Source organism: Manduca sexta, chromosome 17 (genome assembly GCF_014839805.1).
Source record: "Manduca sexta isolate Smith_Timp_Sample1 chromosome 17, JHU_Msex_v1.0, whole genome shotgun sequence".
NCBI lineage: Eukaryota > Metazoa > Arthropoda > Insecta > Lepidoptera > Sphingidae > Manduca > Manduca sexta.
The window spans coordinates 12,465,339-12,483,913 of record NC_051131.1 but is presented as its reverse complement, the minus strand read 5'-3'; the positions used below and the strand labels follow the sequence as shown (position 1 = coordinate 12,483,913).

At 33.4% G+C, this 18,575-nt stretch overlaps 3 protein-coding genes across 4 annotated transcripts in view; 1 reads left to right on the top strand and 2 right to left on the bottom strand.

The window, feature by feature from the left end:
• The first annotated feature begins 144 nt into the window (after positions 1 to 144).
• On the top strand, positions 145 to 9,107 carry LOC115451484 (tetraspanin-1). The gene is made up of 5 exons (XM_030179830.2): positions 145 to 407; positions 2,090 to 2,290; positions 5,317 to 5,478; positions 7,115 to 7,378; positions 8,484 to 9,107. The coding sequence occupies exons 1-5, from the start codon at positions 294 to 296 to the stop codon at positions 8,658 to 8,660; spliced, it is 918 nt and encodes a 305-aa protein (XP_030035690.1). The 5' UTR covers positions 145 to 293; the 3' UTR covers positions 8,661 to 9,107.
• Positions 9,108 to 9,894: 787 nt separating this feature from the next.
• LOC115451473 (alpha-ketoglutarate-dependent dioxygenase alkB homolog 4) lies at positions 9,895 to 14,070 on the bottom strand. The gene is made up of 2 exons (XM_030179820.2): positions 13,237 to 14,070; positions 9,895 to 11,875 (listed from the first exon to the last, which is right to left on the bottom strand). Exons 1-2 carry the CDS (start codon positions 13,989 to 13,991, stop codon positions 11,635 to 11,637), a joined length of 996 nt encoding a protein of 331 aa, XP_030035680.1. The 5' UTR covers positions 13,992 to 14,070; the 3' UTR covers positions 9,895 to 11,634.
• Positions 14,071 to 15,006: 936 nt separating this feature from the next.
• LOC115451151 (echinoderm microtubule-associated protein-like CG42247) overlaps positions 15,007 to 18,575 on the bottom strand; it is a 30,028-nt gene continuing 26,459 nt past the window's right edge. For both annotated transcript variants that reach the window (XM_030179370.2, XM_030179376.2), the window contains exons 12-19: positions 18,257 to 18,385; positions 17,884 to 18,012; positions 17,683 to 17,811; positions 17,447 to 17,609; positions 17,190 to 17,372; positions 17,022 to 17,117; positions 16,821 to 16,935; positions 15,007 to 16,748 (exon numbers count right to left, since the gene is read on the bottom strand). In XM_030179370.2, coding sequence (XP_030035230.1) covers positions 16,595 to 16,748; positions 16,821 to 16,935; positions 17,022 to 17,117; positions 17,190 to 17,372; positions 17,447 to 17,609; positions 17,683 to 17,811; positions 17,884 to 18,012; positions 18,257 to 18,385 — 1,098 coding nt within the window. In that variant the 3' untranslated portion in view covers positions 15,007 to 16,594. The remainder of the gene's footprint in view (positions 16,749 to 16,820; positions 16,936 to 17,021; positions 17,118 to 17,189; positions 17,373 to 17,446; positions 17,610 to 17,682; positions 17,812 to 17,883; positions 18,013 to 18,256; positions 18,386 to 18,575) is intronic.

Genomic DNA, 18,575 nt, shown 5'->3' with positions numbered 1-18,575 from the left:
AGTCTCCTAAAATGGCAACGACACCCTTAAGTTGCAAACACATAAATATTTGCATAGAAAATAGTAAATGAACACCAAGTCTTTGTTTGCGATGATACGTGTGAAGTTAGGTTAAGGTAATAAATAGTGAAACCGTGAGCGCGACAACACAGTATCCATTGTGTTGTTAGTTGGAAAACAACAGAGTGCAAAACAAACCTTATCAGTATACTTATCAATGCTATCAGCACTCATAAGGGCATTGAATGAGGTGGTAGAAAGTGCGTTATAATTTTTGGTGTTCTGTGTAAAAAATGATCGTGGAACCGGCACCGAATCATCAAAACATGAAGTTTAACAAGACGGAGTCCGAATACAATATGAAATCTATCAGATTTCTATTGTTAATCATAACGGGGATGTTTATTGTAAGTACTTCATTTTATCAGTATTTTCATGTGCTCATGTTTTGACCGTGAAGTGAGAAGCTAAGGGTCACGAGTCTCTTATTTTCCACGAAAGGAAATTTTAGACACGGTTTTTTAATAATGACGTTATGGAAACTTGTGCATTCGAACCGCTTTTAAGGTCACCTAGCGTTCATATGTTTTCGAATATTGAACTATAAGTGTATTTCTTTTGCACCACTATTATTAAGTCTCGGCCGGTCAAGAACCTTATGATGTCAAATCAATAAAGTTTTCAACGATTAATATATTGGATAAACACATATGTATTGTTGCAATTACCTAGATGGCGTTAAGACAGACAGTCCTTCTATGACTGGTTCCTTTATCTATTCTGGTTGCCAAATAATTTTAATGGTAATAAACCAAGCACATAACTCATCTGAGTGGTCCATTTTCGCTGTGAATCCGGCGGTTTAGATTATTTATAGAACTCCGGCACAAATGATTGTACAAACATGAATATCATTAGCAACCGCAGGATGTCAACTGCTGAACATGAACCTCTCCCAAAGATTTCCAGTAGACCTATTGGAAGCAACCTTCGTCCAGCGAACTCCTGCCACTTTTATTAGGTCATCTGTCCATCTCGTGGGTAGACGTCTGACGCTGCGCTTGCCAGTTCGTAAAATAAAACCCAAACATGATTATAAAATCGCACAACATTATAATTGAAATGATAAATTATTTAGTTCCGGCGAGTTTATCAACTACATATGTAACTTAATTAGGAATTAATAACCGATAAAATATCATCGTTTAAGGGAAAGTAGCTACATATTTATTGTGGAGAAAAATTCTAGAACGATCTGGAACTAAAAAATAAAAATAAAAATTTGCTACAAAGTCTCATAAGGTCATTGAATTCACAATATTAACGATTATATAGCCTAGTCTTCTTCGAAATGGGCTATACAATACTTAGAATTTTTTATTCGAACCATTAGTTACTTAGCGTAGCGCGTTCAAACAAACAAACTCTTCAACTTTATATAAATTGATTAGTGGACTTAATTTATTGGTTATAATCGAACACGACAATAACTGTACTGAACATAAATTTGATCTGTGTAATACGTACTAAGTTTTACTTTGATGAACATAATAATAGAAGAATGGTAGGCCTTTCGTTTTTCGATGCCTGATGGTCATCAGAAATATGTCGGCTAGGTCTAAACTAGCTTTTAGCGGCGGCTCCGCCCGCGTGAAATATATTTTCGCAGGATAAAAAGCGGCCTATAGTTTGAACGCGCTAATCTCAAAAACTTCTGGACCGATTTAGATTTTTTTATCACTAATCGGAAGCTATATTGCTCCTGAATGCAATAGGTTACTTTTTGTCCCGAAAAAACTTTTCATGCGGGCGGAGACGTAGGCAAAAGTAAGTTATTTATATTATTATTTATATGGATGTTGAATTACTAAAGTTCTGGGTTGTATTTTTTACATAATTGTTTTTTTATAAAACGAACGCGGTTCAAATATGTGTATTAGGTTTGCTTAACTATTGTATGAATTCTGTGTCACCTCTTAAAAAATCTAGATCAATAATAATGAGGTTTTAAATTTAAAAAATAACAATTAACATCAAAGCCTAATCCACAAAAATGTTCTTAGAATTTATTTGATTAAATTTTTTTCAGATTATCGCTGGTCTGATGATAGTCCTCGGTATATCCGTTTATTCGCACTACCACAGCTTCTCGTTCTTCTACGAGAGCGCCAAGAGTGGAAGGTTCCTTACGCCATCAGTTCTTAGCGTGTTCATAGGTTTGGTGATGCTCGTCGTATCTTCGTTTGGTTTCTTTGGCAGTTTGAAACAAAGCACGTGTATGGTTAACTTGGTAAGAAGATTTTGAAATATTTTAAACAATAAATAAGTGAGTATAACTTAGTACAAATAATTTTTCTGTGTATAAATGTATTGCATCATTTTTCATTAAGAACAATATAAAATTGTAATTATTTCATCCTCATCCATCATTAGTGTTATGTTTTTGTAAATATAATTTTTATTTAATTTTTATTTTATGTAAGGCATAGTTTTTCCTTTTTCCTTTCAAACCCTCCTGATATCCCCTTTTCTAAATTTCTTTACCAGTCTTAATTTTATATCTCAAACTGTTTCCCTACCTTTGTCCTATGCAAAAACCGTCAGCAAAGAAACCTAACATTGCAATCTCAAGCTGCGCAAGCCAATATTATGAATATTTGCAACAACTTGTCTTTGGCTAAATGCACTAGACGTGCGAAGCCATGAAGAAAAAAAAAAAAAAAAAGTGAGTATAAGGTGTATGACCGCTTTGGAATGCGTTTTAAAAATAAATACGATGAATATAAAAAATGGAAATTAAATCACATGTAAAATGAGGTAAAATTTGTAAAAATAATTATTAACAATCAAACGTTAATAAATCTGGTTTATTTGTTTTTTTTTTTAGTTTAATTTCGTTATATTGCAAATATTCAGCCTTTTACCTAATGTTATGCAAACATTTTTGCATAATATTAAGATAAGACACACGATACATTTAATGGCATATGGTTTTGGGGATTCTCGTAAATAAACATAATTAAATATTCCGTACATATAAAATTATCTAAACAGGATTCAATTCAGCAGACATGCCAATACAAATGCAAAATGATAATATAGATTGTGTCATAGTTGTTTGTGTAATCGATCATTTTGTCTTTCCAATGCCTGATTACACACTTTAAAATATATATAGACGTTTCCACATAGTACTTTTGCATAAAATCTAGATAAAGTTATATCCGCAATCAGCAGTTACATTTATTAATTTAAAAACAATATCGTACAATATTTACCTCTTTTTGCCACTTGGCTTCTTGGACTTTTTCGATAATTTCTTCTTTTTTTGTTTTTCACTTTCTTTTATTAAGTATATACCTGCCTCCGTCCTCTCCACACCACCCCAAGGTTGACTGGGAGAGAATGCCCGTGGCATTAAGTCCATCTGTATACCGTGTGTACAAAGTGTAAAATAAAATAAATAAATAAAAATACATAACATCACGCATTTATCCCCGAAGGGGTATGCAGAGGCGCAACTAGGGCACCCACTTTTCGCCAAGTATGTTCCGTCCCATGATCTGACAGGGGGCGAGCCTATCGCCATATCGGGCACAAATTCCAGACTCCGGGCTGATACTGAGCAGAAAAACCTAAATATCAATTTGCCCGACCCGGGATTCGAACCCAGGACCTCAGAGCGCTATTGTTCCGGACATGCAATACAACTACGCCACCGAGGCAAATAAAAATAATTCGTTGGTAAGAAAGTATATTGATGAGTGAAAGGCTAATTGCCTTATGCGACATTATTTGTGACACAAAGTTTCATACACATTTAAAATCAGCACTTCTATGTTTTTTAAACCTAGTTAAATTTTTTCGAAAAATATTGTCGCTTAAGTCAATTGCGTTTTAACCGTCGATATCACTACATAGTATAAAACAAAGTCCTGTCCTGTCCCTTTGTATGCTTTTACATCTTTAAAACTACGCAACGGATTTTGATGCGGTTTTTTTAATATATAGAGTGATTCAAGAGGAAGGTTTATATGTATAATAATAATATCCATTCAATAGTGGAGAAATACTGTTATTTTGTTATGTTATACCCGTGCGAAGCCAGAGCGGGCCGCTATGTTTTTGTATACAACGATCACAGTTTTTCTGTAGTGTATTTAGTATCAGCATTGCACCCGTGCGAAGCCGGGGCGGGTCGCTAGTAATCTATAAAACCTCGAGAAACCGACCAGCTGACGTTTTTACTCTGAACCTTTGATTTTATACTTAACTCTGGACTCTGAAGCAAAAGTATCGGTTTCCATCCCAGTATCGAGATACACTTGTTTTGTACTTTCGTTACCTTTGGATGTTGTACTTTTTTATGCGGACACGATACAGTGACCCCACTGCTCCTGATGGTAAGTGGAGAGGGTTCCAGTAGTAAGTCGACTGACGAGAGATGATTACCCCTTGACAGTCGACACAATTATGCCGGCCTGTTGGGACAGGATATCCACAGGCTGATCCCGGAACGCGACACACATGGGCAACTATGGCAGATATAATAACTTGTGTACGGTGGTCGCTATCCGGGCGGATTTGTATTATATCCTCCCAGCAGTGAAATCCAGGCAAATATAAAACTTAGCTATACACGAACCACCGAGTAGAACTTAGATACTATCTCGAACAAAAAACAAGTTTTTTTATTGGCACGTCTGCAAGAAAGCTTCCCAAGTGTGAACCAAGTGTAAATGTGTAACACGAAAAAACATGCCATTATGTTATTTATAATCATAATTAAATAATAATTTATGAATATAAGGCCCATTATCGTAATTCTATACGAATTAAACACACAATAAGGCCCAGAACAGAGTTCATTGATTACCTACTTATTATTGAAAATCACAGTGTAAATTATTATTTTTGTCTTAATTTGCATCTTATGACATTTTAAAATGCATAAATAACTTTTTTACATGAAACCATTATTAATTGAATAATAAGCGCAGTATTACCCAAAATTATACCTAATAATAAAACTATGTGAGAAAGGTTCAACCTTTAATAAGCCAAGGAAAGGTTCGTTAATTTCCATTATATGATTACTGATATATACGTAATATTATATAATTACTGGTGGTAGGTCTATCATATGTAAGAGTCCACCTTGATAGGTACCACCGCAGTGGTATTTTTACTGTTTATGGGCGGTCGTATCTCTTACCATCAGGCTCACGGCAAGATCGTCTTGTCATTCAAAGCAATAAAAAGAAAATATCTACCTTTCCTAAGTCGCCAAAATATATAATATTTTTTTTATTTCAGTACGCGTTGATATTAACCTTATTACTCATAATTAAAATGGTGGTTGTTATCCTTGCCTTCACGGTTGATACGGACACAATCATGAGCTACATCAATATACCAATAGAGAAATATACGTACGACGCAGAAATAATGGACGAAATTGACAACTTGCAATACTCGGTAAGTTTTGTGCGAATTATTTTCTTCAGTCTATGTTCATCCAACGCTGAAAGTAGGCCTCTTGCATTATTATTTCGAATTATCTATTTTAAATAAATTTCAGTTATTATGCCTTCTTTAACTAATATACGACGGAAAACTTGACGAATGACCTATGCTGAATGTGAACATTTATATCTTTAGAAAACTTGTCATAGCTTAAGCTGTGTTCACTCAAGAACATGGGTTCCGTATTTCACGTCTCATTTGCGTCACAATCCGCTGACATACATATCATTCATACTTACATTGCCCCTCAATTTAGTCATGTTTTATTACAACGATGGGAGTTATGTTATTGGTACGTTGTTTTCAAGCCGTGAAAAGTACCGAGAAATGTTCTTTTGAGTGACAGAATATTCTGATTTGAGGCTAACTTTAGAAATTGTGTTAACAAAATCTTAAATACTAACAGCGCAAGTAAAAATACACGAAAATCCTGGTTCATACGGTCTAAAGGTACACAATTCCGAAAAATGCCTAACGCATCTACATATTTAATGTAACTTTGTGTGCTTCGTCGTGCTACAACCAGTCGCATTTGCCAGGCGTGTACGGACCCTAAGGCCGTAATGCCCATTTTAAAGCAATGTTGCGCACTGTTGTGTAATATCAAACGTTTTTGAAGCATTTTTTGCTTAGTTTATACGAGGAAGAGAAGACTACGGCATTTATACTTATCGAATGTGATCGCAACAAATATAGAAGACTGTTCAGAGGTGTGTACGAGAAAGCGCGCTTGGATGCTGTTTATTAGACGCAAAAGTACCTCATCATTTATATGGTAATAATGTAATGGATGGGCCTTATTAAGTCCACATTCCTGAATTTCACTTCTCAATAGGCAGCGGCTTGGTAGTGTCCCTATCATTGCCTAGATTATGAGAGCTGGAACGGCTTACTATCAGATGAAGCGCTACCTAGTTTATCTTCTTAGGCAATAAAAAAATCCTTGATAATTATTATAACTAAGTATCTATTTCAGTTTGTGACTGTCATCATAATACATTCAGCGAACGTGAACTGTTATAGTGATTACCAGTGTTTTTAAAAGAGCCTTCGGCAGTGCTTTACATTGCCTTTAAATATAATTGTTTACTTACTTTGTACGTCGTTTTCTCTAGTGTATTTGTTTTTATTCGGTTTTAGGTTATTTTAGCTAATGGCTAGAATTAAATCAACAATATTTAATTCGTGTAGGTATCTATTACCTACATAGATTTCTTTTATTGAAAAATAAATTTTATAGTAAATCATTACACTGGCCTTGGAATTTTGTAAATGCTTTGTAGTCAAAATATTATGAGGTCTAATGAGACGTTAGGTAGTTACTAAAAGAGAATAGCAGCATGTCTTACCAACTGTCTGTCCAGCTTCTCATAGGAAGGAGTCGCTACCCGGATTTTTATTAAGGACGAATAAATATATATACCCTCCTAAGTCACATAAATCAAAACTCATTGCAATTTATATGATCAAGTCTGATGCGTCAGGTCTCATTTTCCACTATCAACACAATATAATTATGAAGTTCATAGACATTAGACACCTAAGTATATAAAATGATTGTTCTTATCATATTTACTCACATTTACAGTTGGGATGCTGTGGAAGCAACTCCTACATGGACTACGTGGGTATGGATTTCAACTCAAACCACTCCACAATAACGGTATCAAAGAAAATCGATGGCAACATGGTCTCAATGCTGATACCGACTACGTGCTGCGTCGCGCATAATGGAGATTACTCATTTTGCACCAGAATGTTCTCTGTCAGTTGTAAAACGGCTTTGGTCAGCGTTTTAGTCCAAAATGCCACTGTTCTGGGCGTTCTTGGTGTATCAGTAATGTTTATTCAGGTGAGTAAATGATTAAAATCGGTGGCCTGACCTAGATAAGTAGGTATTCGACCCGAGACAATTCTTGTGCACTCGGTTTTTGCAGTGCATACCTCGTGGTTGACATGACGCATTGAGGCCTAATAGGTCTCACAAACATTATCCCTCCTTGTCCCCCCCATCTTAGAAAGATCCTGTCCTTCCCCAGTCGCTTAGCCATGGGATACTAGTATCCCATTCGCAGGTTTCCCACGGTGTTCACGGTCTACACATAAAAAGACCTAGGTAGTGAGGAACCTGTCGAAGAAGATATTCTCTTATTCGTTCCAAAAGGAACTGACTACGGTAAAAGACCATGCCGCCAAAACATAGGTACCTATTTAAGTCGTAGGGTCGTATCTTATATTGTATTTCGATTTCTAATTTCCATTTTCCATTTGTGTAGTTGTGACGTATCTTTAAATAATTGTTACTGGGTCTGCAACTAGACTTTCCATAAAAAATCATTTGTAGTTCACGAGTTGTAAATTTAACATGAAAATATTATTTACACATCAATCTCAAAAAAGCTTATTTCCTTCGTTTATATTTGAAGCACAGTAATAACTATAATATGTATTAAATGGTTTACGTGAACTAAATTCATTAATTAGTTTATCTTTGAGTCGTAAAATATTCACAAGTGTTTAAGTAAATTTACATACGTATTAGTAATATTCATAGAAACACATACCTACTTACAGATAAAGATAGTGTGCAATACTTATCACCATTTTATCTTACCCAGTAATTTTAAGTGCATACTATATAAAATAATGTTCTAAATAATTAGTAGATATTTACTTATATATTTGTAATTATCATTTTTGTTACCTCATAAGTAAATGTACATGAACACCCAAAGCGCTAAAGAAGTCGTTGGTGTACTAAAAAAGATGTTAAGATGAGGAATGATGCTAATATTAGGTGCGCCGATACCATCAGCCGATACCTATCTCAGCAAAATTATCATTTTCCGATAGTTTTTAATACATGTAGTACTTAAATAAAACTGTCTAATCAGAACTTAAAAATAATAATTAAGTTTTCTCTTTACCATTTCACGATAAAACCTCTGTGTTTGCAGTTATTGGGAATCATATTCGCACTATTGTTGGCTCGTTGCATCCGGAAAATGAAAAGCGAAAAGGCCCTGATGGCTTGGAAGATCAGGGAGCAAATGATAATGGCGCGAGAAGCCGAAGCAGAGAACAAACAGGACAAATCAGTGTACATTGCACACGCGGATTCCAGTTTAGCTTAAAATATCGCTGTTGTATTCCATTTAAATCTAATGTAAAGTCGTGTTTCTATTATTCAAGTAGCATGTATGCAAAGTGCAGTTTATATACCTTACATAGGTATTGGAAACTCAAATACACAAGCAAGCCGTACGTTTAAATTAAAGTATTTTTCTTGAACGCATATGTCATGATATACCTGTATACACACTTGTACAATAGAAATCAAAGAGAATTATAATATAGAAATGCAGTTTTGTAGGATTAGTAATTCCTCAGAACAATGACAAGCAAGTAATTCACTACACAAATTCTTAAGTCAAATTACTGTCACATAAGGCTTCAGAGACCAAATAGGTTCAAATATTTTATCGTATGTTAAACCTTGCGTATTTCTGGTAAGTATGTACTTAATATTATTTCAAAATTTTTTTTTTTTAATGGGATGCTAATAATGTTGTTAAATAAATTGTAAACATTTTATTTCTCTGTTAATAAAGAGTACTCAATAAACATATTTTTTGTGAGAGTTCGTGTTTTTTTAATCATGTATGCTCAATATTTTTTATAGGTGTAAGGTGTCAAGTATGTGCCATGTAATGCCTAATGCATTAATTATTTTTTTCCAAACGAGATAACAAGTCTATCAATAAAAGATAATTAAATATTTACATACGTTAGTCACGTATTGATTTTGGTAGATTTGATATTCCATCCTTGTATAGTGATGCTTTTCTGTCAAGCGTTGGTCAAGGAAAATAAATTACGAATAAGTGGTAGGTAGTCCGTGAGTCATAGCGATCAGTGAATAGTGGGTAGTGGCCTTGTCCCTTTACGTTCGGTTTGTATATTTCTGTCTTAGTCGAAAAAAAAACAAATTTAAATTTGGAACATTTCAAGAGTGAAGAGATATACTTCTAATGGCAATTCTCAATAAGAAGTTTTTAGTATTTTTATTTCTTTTGCGTGAACACACTCTACAATCTATATATTTAAAAAAAATTCACCATACCTTGAAATAAACAAAAAAATATACAATGGTGTATTTTTTTTGTAAATTGGCATATTTATCATAATAGAAAACATGTTCAAATTGATTGGCTCAAATCACACTGCGCGGACATAAAAAAAAATTGTAAACGTAAAGAATGTTTGTTAATTATAGTTTAGGAAATCCATTAGCATTTCAAAAGTAAACAAGGTTAATGTGTTTTACTAATCTACAGGGATCCACTTGAGAAAAGACAAAACAAGATGTGTACTCACTGGCTCTTTATTTATCATAATAATTAATACTAAACACTACACAATTAGTAAATACTTATAAACCAAATTGTTTATTAAATTAACATATCCCGTATGTTTTGAAGTGGAGTGCTCTTTGGTTTAAAAACAGCACAATGCTTCAATGACGGTTAGTAACCGTTACGTTTGAAATATAACCCGGCCTGGGCCATATTAACCACCAAACAAGGCCATATTAAACTCCCAGCAAGGCCATATTTCAAATTTGTAGCGGCCTTTAAATATTTTATAACGTAGATCAGCACGCGTATGCAAATTTATATCGCTCCTAATACCCGTATTAACAAACAATACTTTGAGGACGCATAGTGTACCCGGACGCATAAGGTCAGCAATTTCATAGTTTTCTTTGGCTTTGAAGATAACTGAAGAAGTCATATCTCAATATGGACCAATCACAGCGCTACGTTCTGTCCTATGCCTACGGACAGCGAAAGTTTTCATCCGAAAAGCAATGTGAAATAGATATTTCATAATACCATTGCTCTGTACTTAGCTAAGTTTGTAATACGGGCGTTAGTAAGTCCATTACGTTCTAGCAGTCTAATAAAGACAGGTACAATGTAAATGATTTTTACTTATTTTCTCATCCTTATATCTTAAAAACGTAATTTTACATGTCCAAATTTAGATGTAATGAGGTTCAAATCAATGTTTATCATGCATGGTATGTGTAAAGTTATTTGAAAAATATATTTTAACAACATAATTTATGTTAAGGTTAACCAAAAGATTATTTTCATGATTTCGATTTAACTCGAAAATTCCTTAAAGATACGAGGTCGAGAAAGATAAAAAAATATGTTAGGTTTCACAAAAACCTATAAAACATTGAATAATTTGGTGATTACAGCAAATTTATAAAATAATGCTACGTTTTATTATTTAATTGAAAATATAGTAAACGAAATCGCTTTGAAGTTATTACTATTTCTTTAAATACACTAAATATCACGTGTAACTTCGGCCGACACACAAAAAAATTATGTTACGTAACAAAAAAGCCCCAATTACGAACAAATAATTAAAACAGCCAAATATATGTTTAACCTAGAAAACCTAAGCTGAAAGGAACAATATAATCATCATATTTTATCTTATTGATAAAATGATAACAATATTTGATTATGAACAGTTACTAATACGACATATTAATGATATTATAAAACCTTAGATTGTGGCTTCTAAAATGAACTTCATGGACATAAACTTAAAATTACTTGTGCAATAAACATTGTATCAATTTAATCAATAATAATAATGCTACAAATATTGATTGTGAAGGGCTTGAGCTAAATATATTTAAACATAAATATATTAATCGCTAGTCCATATCACAGGCCAAATATGCAGTGCAAAGTTATTCTAAATAGATTTGAAATTTGTATTAAAATAATAAAACTACAAATGTCAATACATGAAAGTGAATTAAAAAAAAGCTTAGCATAATTTAAGTGAAGATTAAGTGATGAAAAATTACCACAGTTATTATCTTTCATCTAAAATGTTTTAAATCTTTCTATGAAATCTTTATTTAAAAAAAATCAGGTCACCATAACAATTTAGAATAAGACAGGCTGCTGAATATGCAGCTAAAATATGTCCACTTATTTTGTAATATATGTGGAGTTTAGAGAAAATCACATAAATCATAACTATTAAACAATCAAAAAGTTATAATTTGGTAATAATTTAATTAATAAATAACCTAGGTCCATGCTGGATATCTTGCTTTAATAACATCTCATGGTTCCAAAATATTTTTGCCCTGTCTGTTATTTCCTTGCCTAGCTCTTGATGCCCTCCACCTGTCAAATATGGTGGAGTGAATTCACGGTATGCAATGCATACTCTTCTTGAAGTTATGTCTTCACGGAGTACACAGTGTTCCCAGTGATATCGAGGCTCTCCATATATGATAAGCAATGATCTCCTGAAAAGAGAAATAAAGATATGTTACTACAACATAAAATAGTTATTGCAATGTGAATTTATAAGCAAGCTATTAGTAAATTCTGTAGGGTTTAATAAGGCCCATATTATATGTAATATTATATTGGAAAATTTACAATGTTTATTATAACAGAAAAAAATAAGGGCCATAAGATTATTCAAGTGATTTTTTAAGATAATATTATGTTACCAGTTTTACACAAATTCCTAATTTTGCATCCACAAGACTGATCCTTTTTCATGAGTAAAATGCTTTAAATTTCATATTATGTACTCTAAATACTTCTGTGTTATTCTAGTAAATAATTTTAATATGAATGTTTGTAGGGATGGAATAATTTATTTAAAAAAATACAATATATAATTTATGGGTAATTCAAATGGCCATTAATGTAATAAAATCACATTTAACTGACATACTTATCTTAAATAAATGACTGTAATGTCAGATCTAGTTTAACATAAATATCTCATTAGTGCCAATTTAGACAAAGCATTATGATGCAATATTACACCAACATTTAAATTTATTGAATCAACAATAATAAAAAGTAATAAAACATGTTAATTTTGGTAACACCATAAGCATAATAATTTAGATATATACAAATAATATGTATAACTGGAACTATTAGACTTACTTCCCAATATAATGATAGAGAATGATTAAAACAGAGAGATAAATATTTTTTTTTTCATAAGATACTGTACATTATTACACAATAATATATGCAAAATATATAGTTTAATGTACATACCAGTTTTGGTTTTATCAAAATTTAAGACATAAAATTTTTACATAAATAAGTTAACTATATTATATATACATTTAAATATATTAAAATAAGTTCGCTTAACACTTACAAGACTATCATTCATAAATCATGCATTGCTAATTATTTTAAATGGTAAATTTATTGCAGTTTATTGCACAATAAGGATATAATTAATAACTTGCAAATGATTAATAAAACTTGCATAAACAATACAGAAAATAAAAACAAAAATGTATATCACAAGGATATGTTTTACTAATTATACACTCTAAATGATAACACATAATAAGTAAAACTGATTGCACAATGTTATATTCAGTTGAGTTAATGTTAACTTGTTGTTGTGAATGTTAATTGGCATTGGAGTTAAAGTTAAAAATGGGTTGTTTATATTTTTTTAATACTGGGAACATAAATATTGAGTAATGTTTTTTGTTGTGAAATTGGACAGAATCTAGCCAGTATAATTACTTATGTACATGAATCATATCACAAGCCTACGTAATTTCCTAATTTTCATAAACAAGTCATTGTAGGTTTCAAATATACATATATAATCAATTACCTTGGCATTGGTATTCTGATGATGGCATCCCTAGTTAACTGAGATTTAGAGATTTCTAATGGATTAGTGTTCTCTTTTTCCCAATCGTTTAGAAATCTCCCTTCCCTGCTCAGCAATGCAGGATATTCTTCAGCACTATACAGATTATATTTCGTATTTTCACCCTTATATCTTGTCATTGTAAGTACTGTGTCTGATAAACAATTTACTGTCGCAATTCTCTCGCCCCACACCCAGCAATCGTCGATATGAGGATCTATCGAGGCTCCTTTTCTCGGATCATATTCCAAAGAACACTGTTCTATCACTTGATACCCTTTCAATAAATCAACACTGTCGAATCTTTCTTGAATAAACTTAGAAAATCTTGGAAATCCGCCGAACTGGCCGGGCACCAGTTTTTTCTTTTTAAAATTAGCCTTTGGTCCATAGTTTTGCTTCCTTCGCCCGCTTTGTGAAATGTCCCACGGCATCTCATCGATATTTTCCATTAAAGATTTTTCTTCATCTTCGCTTAGAAAATCTAATTGAATATACACACCAGGGTATTCTATAGGTTCGCCTTGATGATATGGATGTTCCTTGTAAGAGTCTATATCCCATCCTTTCCAAGCTTTGTTACAAAATGGACAATAAACATAACCTTTTTCGTGGTCAAGTTTAAGTTGAAGTTTTAAATTCTCAGCGCCGTATTGAGTTTCGCATATCAAACAGGTTCTGCAACCTTTGCAACCACATGGTCGTGGTTTCGTCATGATACTAATGTTTGAATTAAGACTCAATAGAACACACACATAAAAATTATACTGATTACCATTTGCCGATTGGCATCTGCTGACAGCAGTGACAGTAGTTGACAGTGGTTACGTTCCGTAGATACAAATATAACAGATTTAGCATTAAACAGCTCTCGCCCTAAGCGATGGTATTATTTCCTGCTTTATGTATTGAACAGTAATGTGTTATTGGATTACATACACATAATATATTTGCAGTTCTGTATTGCAAATATTATGTAAGTACTTTAAAGTTTAAATGCTATTGGATGGCTCACTTCCGTTCGAGTTCACCATATATTATTTACTACTTAGGTACAGGATTCGGGGGTAAATTAATTCGTAATGAAATAAAATCCTGTTATTTTAGTGTATTATTTTATTAAATGTCTTATACATTCTCTTTATAATATATATATTAAAACTATTACATAATACGAATTCGTAACTTAATTACACGTGTGCACTAAAGTTGATTAAAATTTGTTGTTTAATATCGTAACCTCGTATATTGAAATGTCTCATATAAACTTTATAATTAGGTACTCAGGGTGATTGAGTTAGAGCTTGAGCTAATTTTTGTGCCAAGTATTATATCACTACCATCAAATCATAGAGCTATCGCCGATCTGTGATAGGTAGGTATTTCATTATTACTAAATTCTGATTCGTATTGTACATAAAACTGTATTTAAAATTTCTAGATATAAGTAATTGAGACAAATTTTATAAAGAAAAAATAGTTTTTTTGTACCGAACACCAATGTCGAATAAAATAAGAATTTCTAAAAAACCTGACGCGTAAATATCACCCTAGTACAAAGAGTGTCAGCACATCGATTCTGAATATGGCCGGCATAATTTCTAGAGGAATACAAGACAATAAAGATCCCATTTTAATTAATTTGCATTTACATCGGACAAACTGGGAAGATTACATAGGAAGATCTGGTACAAGAAAGAACATAGTAATATAAGTTTTAAGATAATCTTCTTTTGCATTGTCATTATTTAGAACATGAGTGTAACCAGGGAAGGAGTAGGGAAGGTCAATTGCCCGTTCCTGGATACAAATACAATACGGGATACATACAAAAATACAAATCTTATCAAAGCAAGTATACATATTTTTTGTCATTATTTGTATAATGTATTGAATTAATGGTACTAATTAGGTAAAATTGCAGCTTTGCCCTCCCCTTGGATCAAAATTTCAGTGGAGAATTGGATTCCAGGCTTGTGCATGCATTTTGCATACATTTAATTAAATCGGAACCCAAAAGAGCGGCTGTCAAAATTTGAGGTTTGTGTCTCACCTGTGTTGATAGTTGGCTTCGCCCAAGAGCCAGAAACGGGCTATTTTAAAACCTATTTTACGTATAATTCCATGATTAGGTAATAGATCCTATTCGAGTTGTTTCTACTTGCGTTACAACTTAGAAATAAGAACTGGATTTTTAGTAAAATATGATATACCACTTGTTTTACCGATTTAATAATAGTTGGATACTATAGGATGGCTAAAAATAATACCACTTTAAAATCGACACCACGGACATTACAATTATTTTACACGGGTCAAATCAAATGTGAACAAAACAAAAAATATATTTGTGGCCTGCCACTTTGAGTATAAATGTCTTAGTGATAATATAATGTGTTATATGAAATATTATCAAAAAATTGTGCTTATATTTATTCATACATCTACCATTTATATTTTTATCATTTTAGATTTATAATATTATATAATATGTGCACGCATTTGAAATCGTGCCTCATACGCCTCAGGCGCTATTCGCGAGCTTCAGGGTCATTTATAAAACAATTGGCGGTCCAATTCATTTTAAATGTATACAAATAAATCATGTTGTGTTGTTACACGTGTTATATATCGATGTGGATATGAACTTGAAAAATATTTAAGTGCGGCCATCGCTCCTCACGTCTTTATTTTTGTATAACTAATAAACTGGAACATCCTAATCGATATTTTGACCTTTAAAGACACGCCATACTTAATAATGATGATTAAATATTAATAAATATGTATTTAAATACTATTATAAGAATGAAGTCGTTTATCAAAATTATTTTTTAAGGAAATTCTCAACATAATTTCTATTATATTTATTCATTGTTAATCACCTTTAAGCTTTAGAATATATTAGCGTGATATACATATATGCACTACATACTTAATTTATATGTATGCAAGTAAAGAATGGCAGTGTGTCGTGTACTACGAATAATCAAATATTATACTCCTCGTGTTCCAAATCCATTCATTTGGATATATGAAGTCCAAATTGGGAAAAACTTGCGCCTTCATTGATATCTGAGATATCATGCTAACGATAAATTTTCGAAAGTAAATTCGATTTATTGTATTATCCAGACTAAAGCGGTTCATCATCGAACCGTCTTCAATGGTGTACTGAAATCCTCGCGGTATGTAGACGTATTCAGTCCAGCTCGTCGAAGTTTAGTATTGTAAAGGTAGGATGCAGGGCGAGGGGCGGCGAGGGCGTGGGGGGCGCGACCACCACCGCCGGCGCGAGCCGCCCCTGCGCCGCCTCATGCTAGTCGTCCACCAGCTCCCACAGCATCAGTGCCGCATCACTGCCACCAGCACTCACCAAGCACCGGTCATTAAACAAGAACCGAGCGTTGAATATCGTTCCGCTGTACGCTTTCACCTCGTTGTATTCTGCTTTCGGACTGGCACATGGGTACCTTTTAAAAACAAAGCGAATGTTATGACGTACATTTTTAAAATAGACTACCCTTTGGTATGTTATTAATTACCTGAATAGACGCAAGTATCCATCCAAGTCACCACATATGAGAAGATCGTGGGCGGAGGAACGACTTGAAGTAGATATTAATGTTGTCATGGGGTAGAATCTATTGTTCCACATGCCTAAAACAATAAAGGAAGTCAGCACGTGTTGTTTAATTTGTCTTTAGTACATGGCCATTAGAAAAAAGGGAGAAAAGAGAGGATACCTGATACAAGGAATCCAACTGTTGAATTGTAACTCGACCATTTCACGTCTTTCATTGCTATCGGACTCTTTTCTGGCGATAATGATTTAATATCCCCTGAAACACAAACATTGTTAACTCAGTATACAAAGTGGAAAAAATGTAAAGACCAATATGATTTATACTCACAGAAAGCTAAATCGTAATCAGCAGTAACAGTCTGCAAATAGTTTCCATCCAAACTCCAATCCAGTTGCACCAGTGGCTGAGCACCGCGAATTTTATTAGATTTCTTGTACGAGAATCCATCTCGCGATACCCTGAACAAGTATATACTGCCATTTTGTGATCCTATTGCGAGTGTATCACCAGCTGTAAAAAAAGGAAAATGTAAACCTCATTTCGCACAATAAAAACCGGTATAAAATAAATCCAAAATAATATACCAGAATTGTAGTGTAAGCAATTCAAGGGAGATCCACAAACACGTAGGGTAGCAACATGTGCTCCGGCATCAGCATTTAACACTATCAGATGACCTTCTGTACTGCCAGCAGCTAGGGCGCCACCGCCTGGGTGCCATGCTAAAGATACGCACTCATAGCCGACCTGGAATGCGACGCATTAACCATGAAATTTTTTAACGTAAAATGAGTCACGAGATTTAACCGAATGATCTCACCTGTGTGGCAAATAACAATTTGTGGCCTTTCCATAAAGCGATGTTTTTGTCATGACCAGCGGTGGCAAACATTTCGTCGTCCGGATGTACCGCCAGGCCCATGAGTTGTTTGTAATGGCCAAATACAATCTGTAAAAAAATATTGAATATAAATTGATTTGAATGTAGTTAAACTACAGATATTTTATTTTCGCATCTTACCTGATTGAAACGTCTTTGTAAAGATCCCTCCATTATATTATTTCGGGTAGTACCAACGTATAAGTTGCCGTCATTTCTTCCTGGCCTTTGAGGATAGATACTACGAACTCCGCCAGCCACATCTGGCAACTAAAAGTCAGATTTAACATAATTTTTAACAAAATTAACGCACATTTTTTAAAACTATGTGTAGGTACCTACTTGCCTAACATTGGGAATGTTTTCTTAAGAATAATAAATGTTTAAAACTGTTATGTGAAATTCCTCTTAAAAAGTACTTTCATTGTTTACCTATATTATACTGTCTACTTTTACGAACATGTAAAATATTTTGCCACAATCTTAAGATCTGTATCAATTTCGTCAGACATACCTTCGTTTCAGTAATTCTCTTGTAGTTCTGCAGAGAATCCCACGCTGCGATTTTCCTGTCCTTCTCACCTCCTGATATAAGAGTGCCTTCAGATAACATGATCAAAGAACTGATGCCTTTGATGTGTGCCTGAAATATTTAAATTATATTCGATTATCATTTATATTTCTCAGATTCTTTAGTGGGTGCTTTTATTTTTTTATTCTTTCATATAGTGATAGACTTGCACTCTATTACATTGGGACGGAACACCCAAGGCTAAAAGTGGTTGTCCTGGTTGCAGCTCTACCTACCCCTTATCGTCGGGGATAAAAAGTGT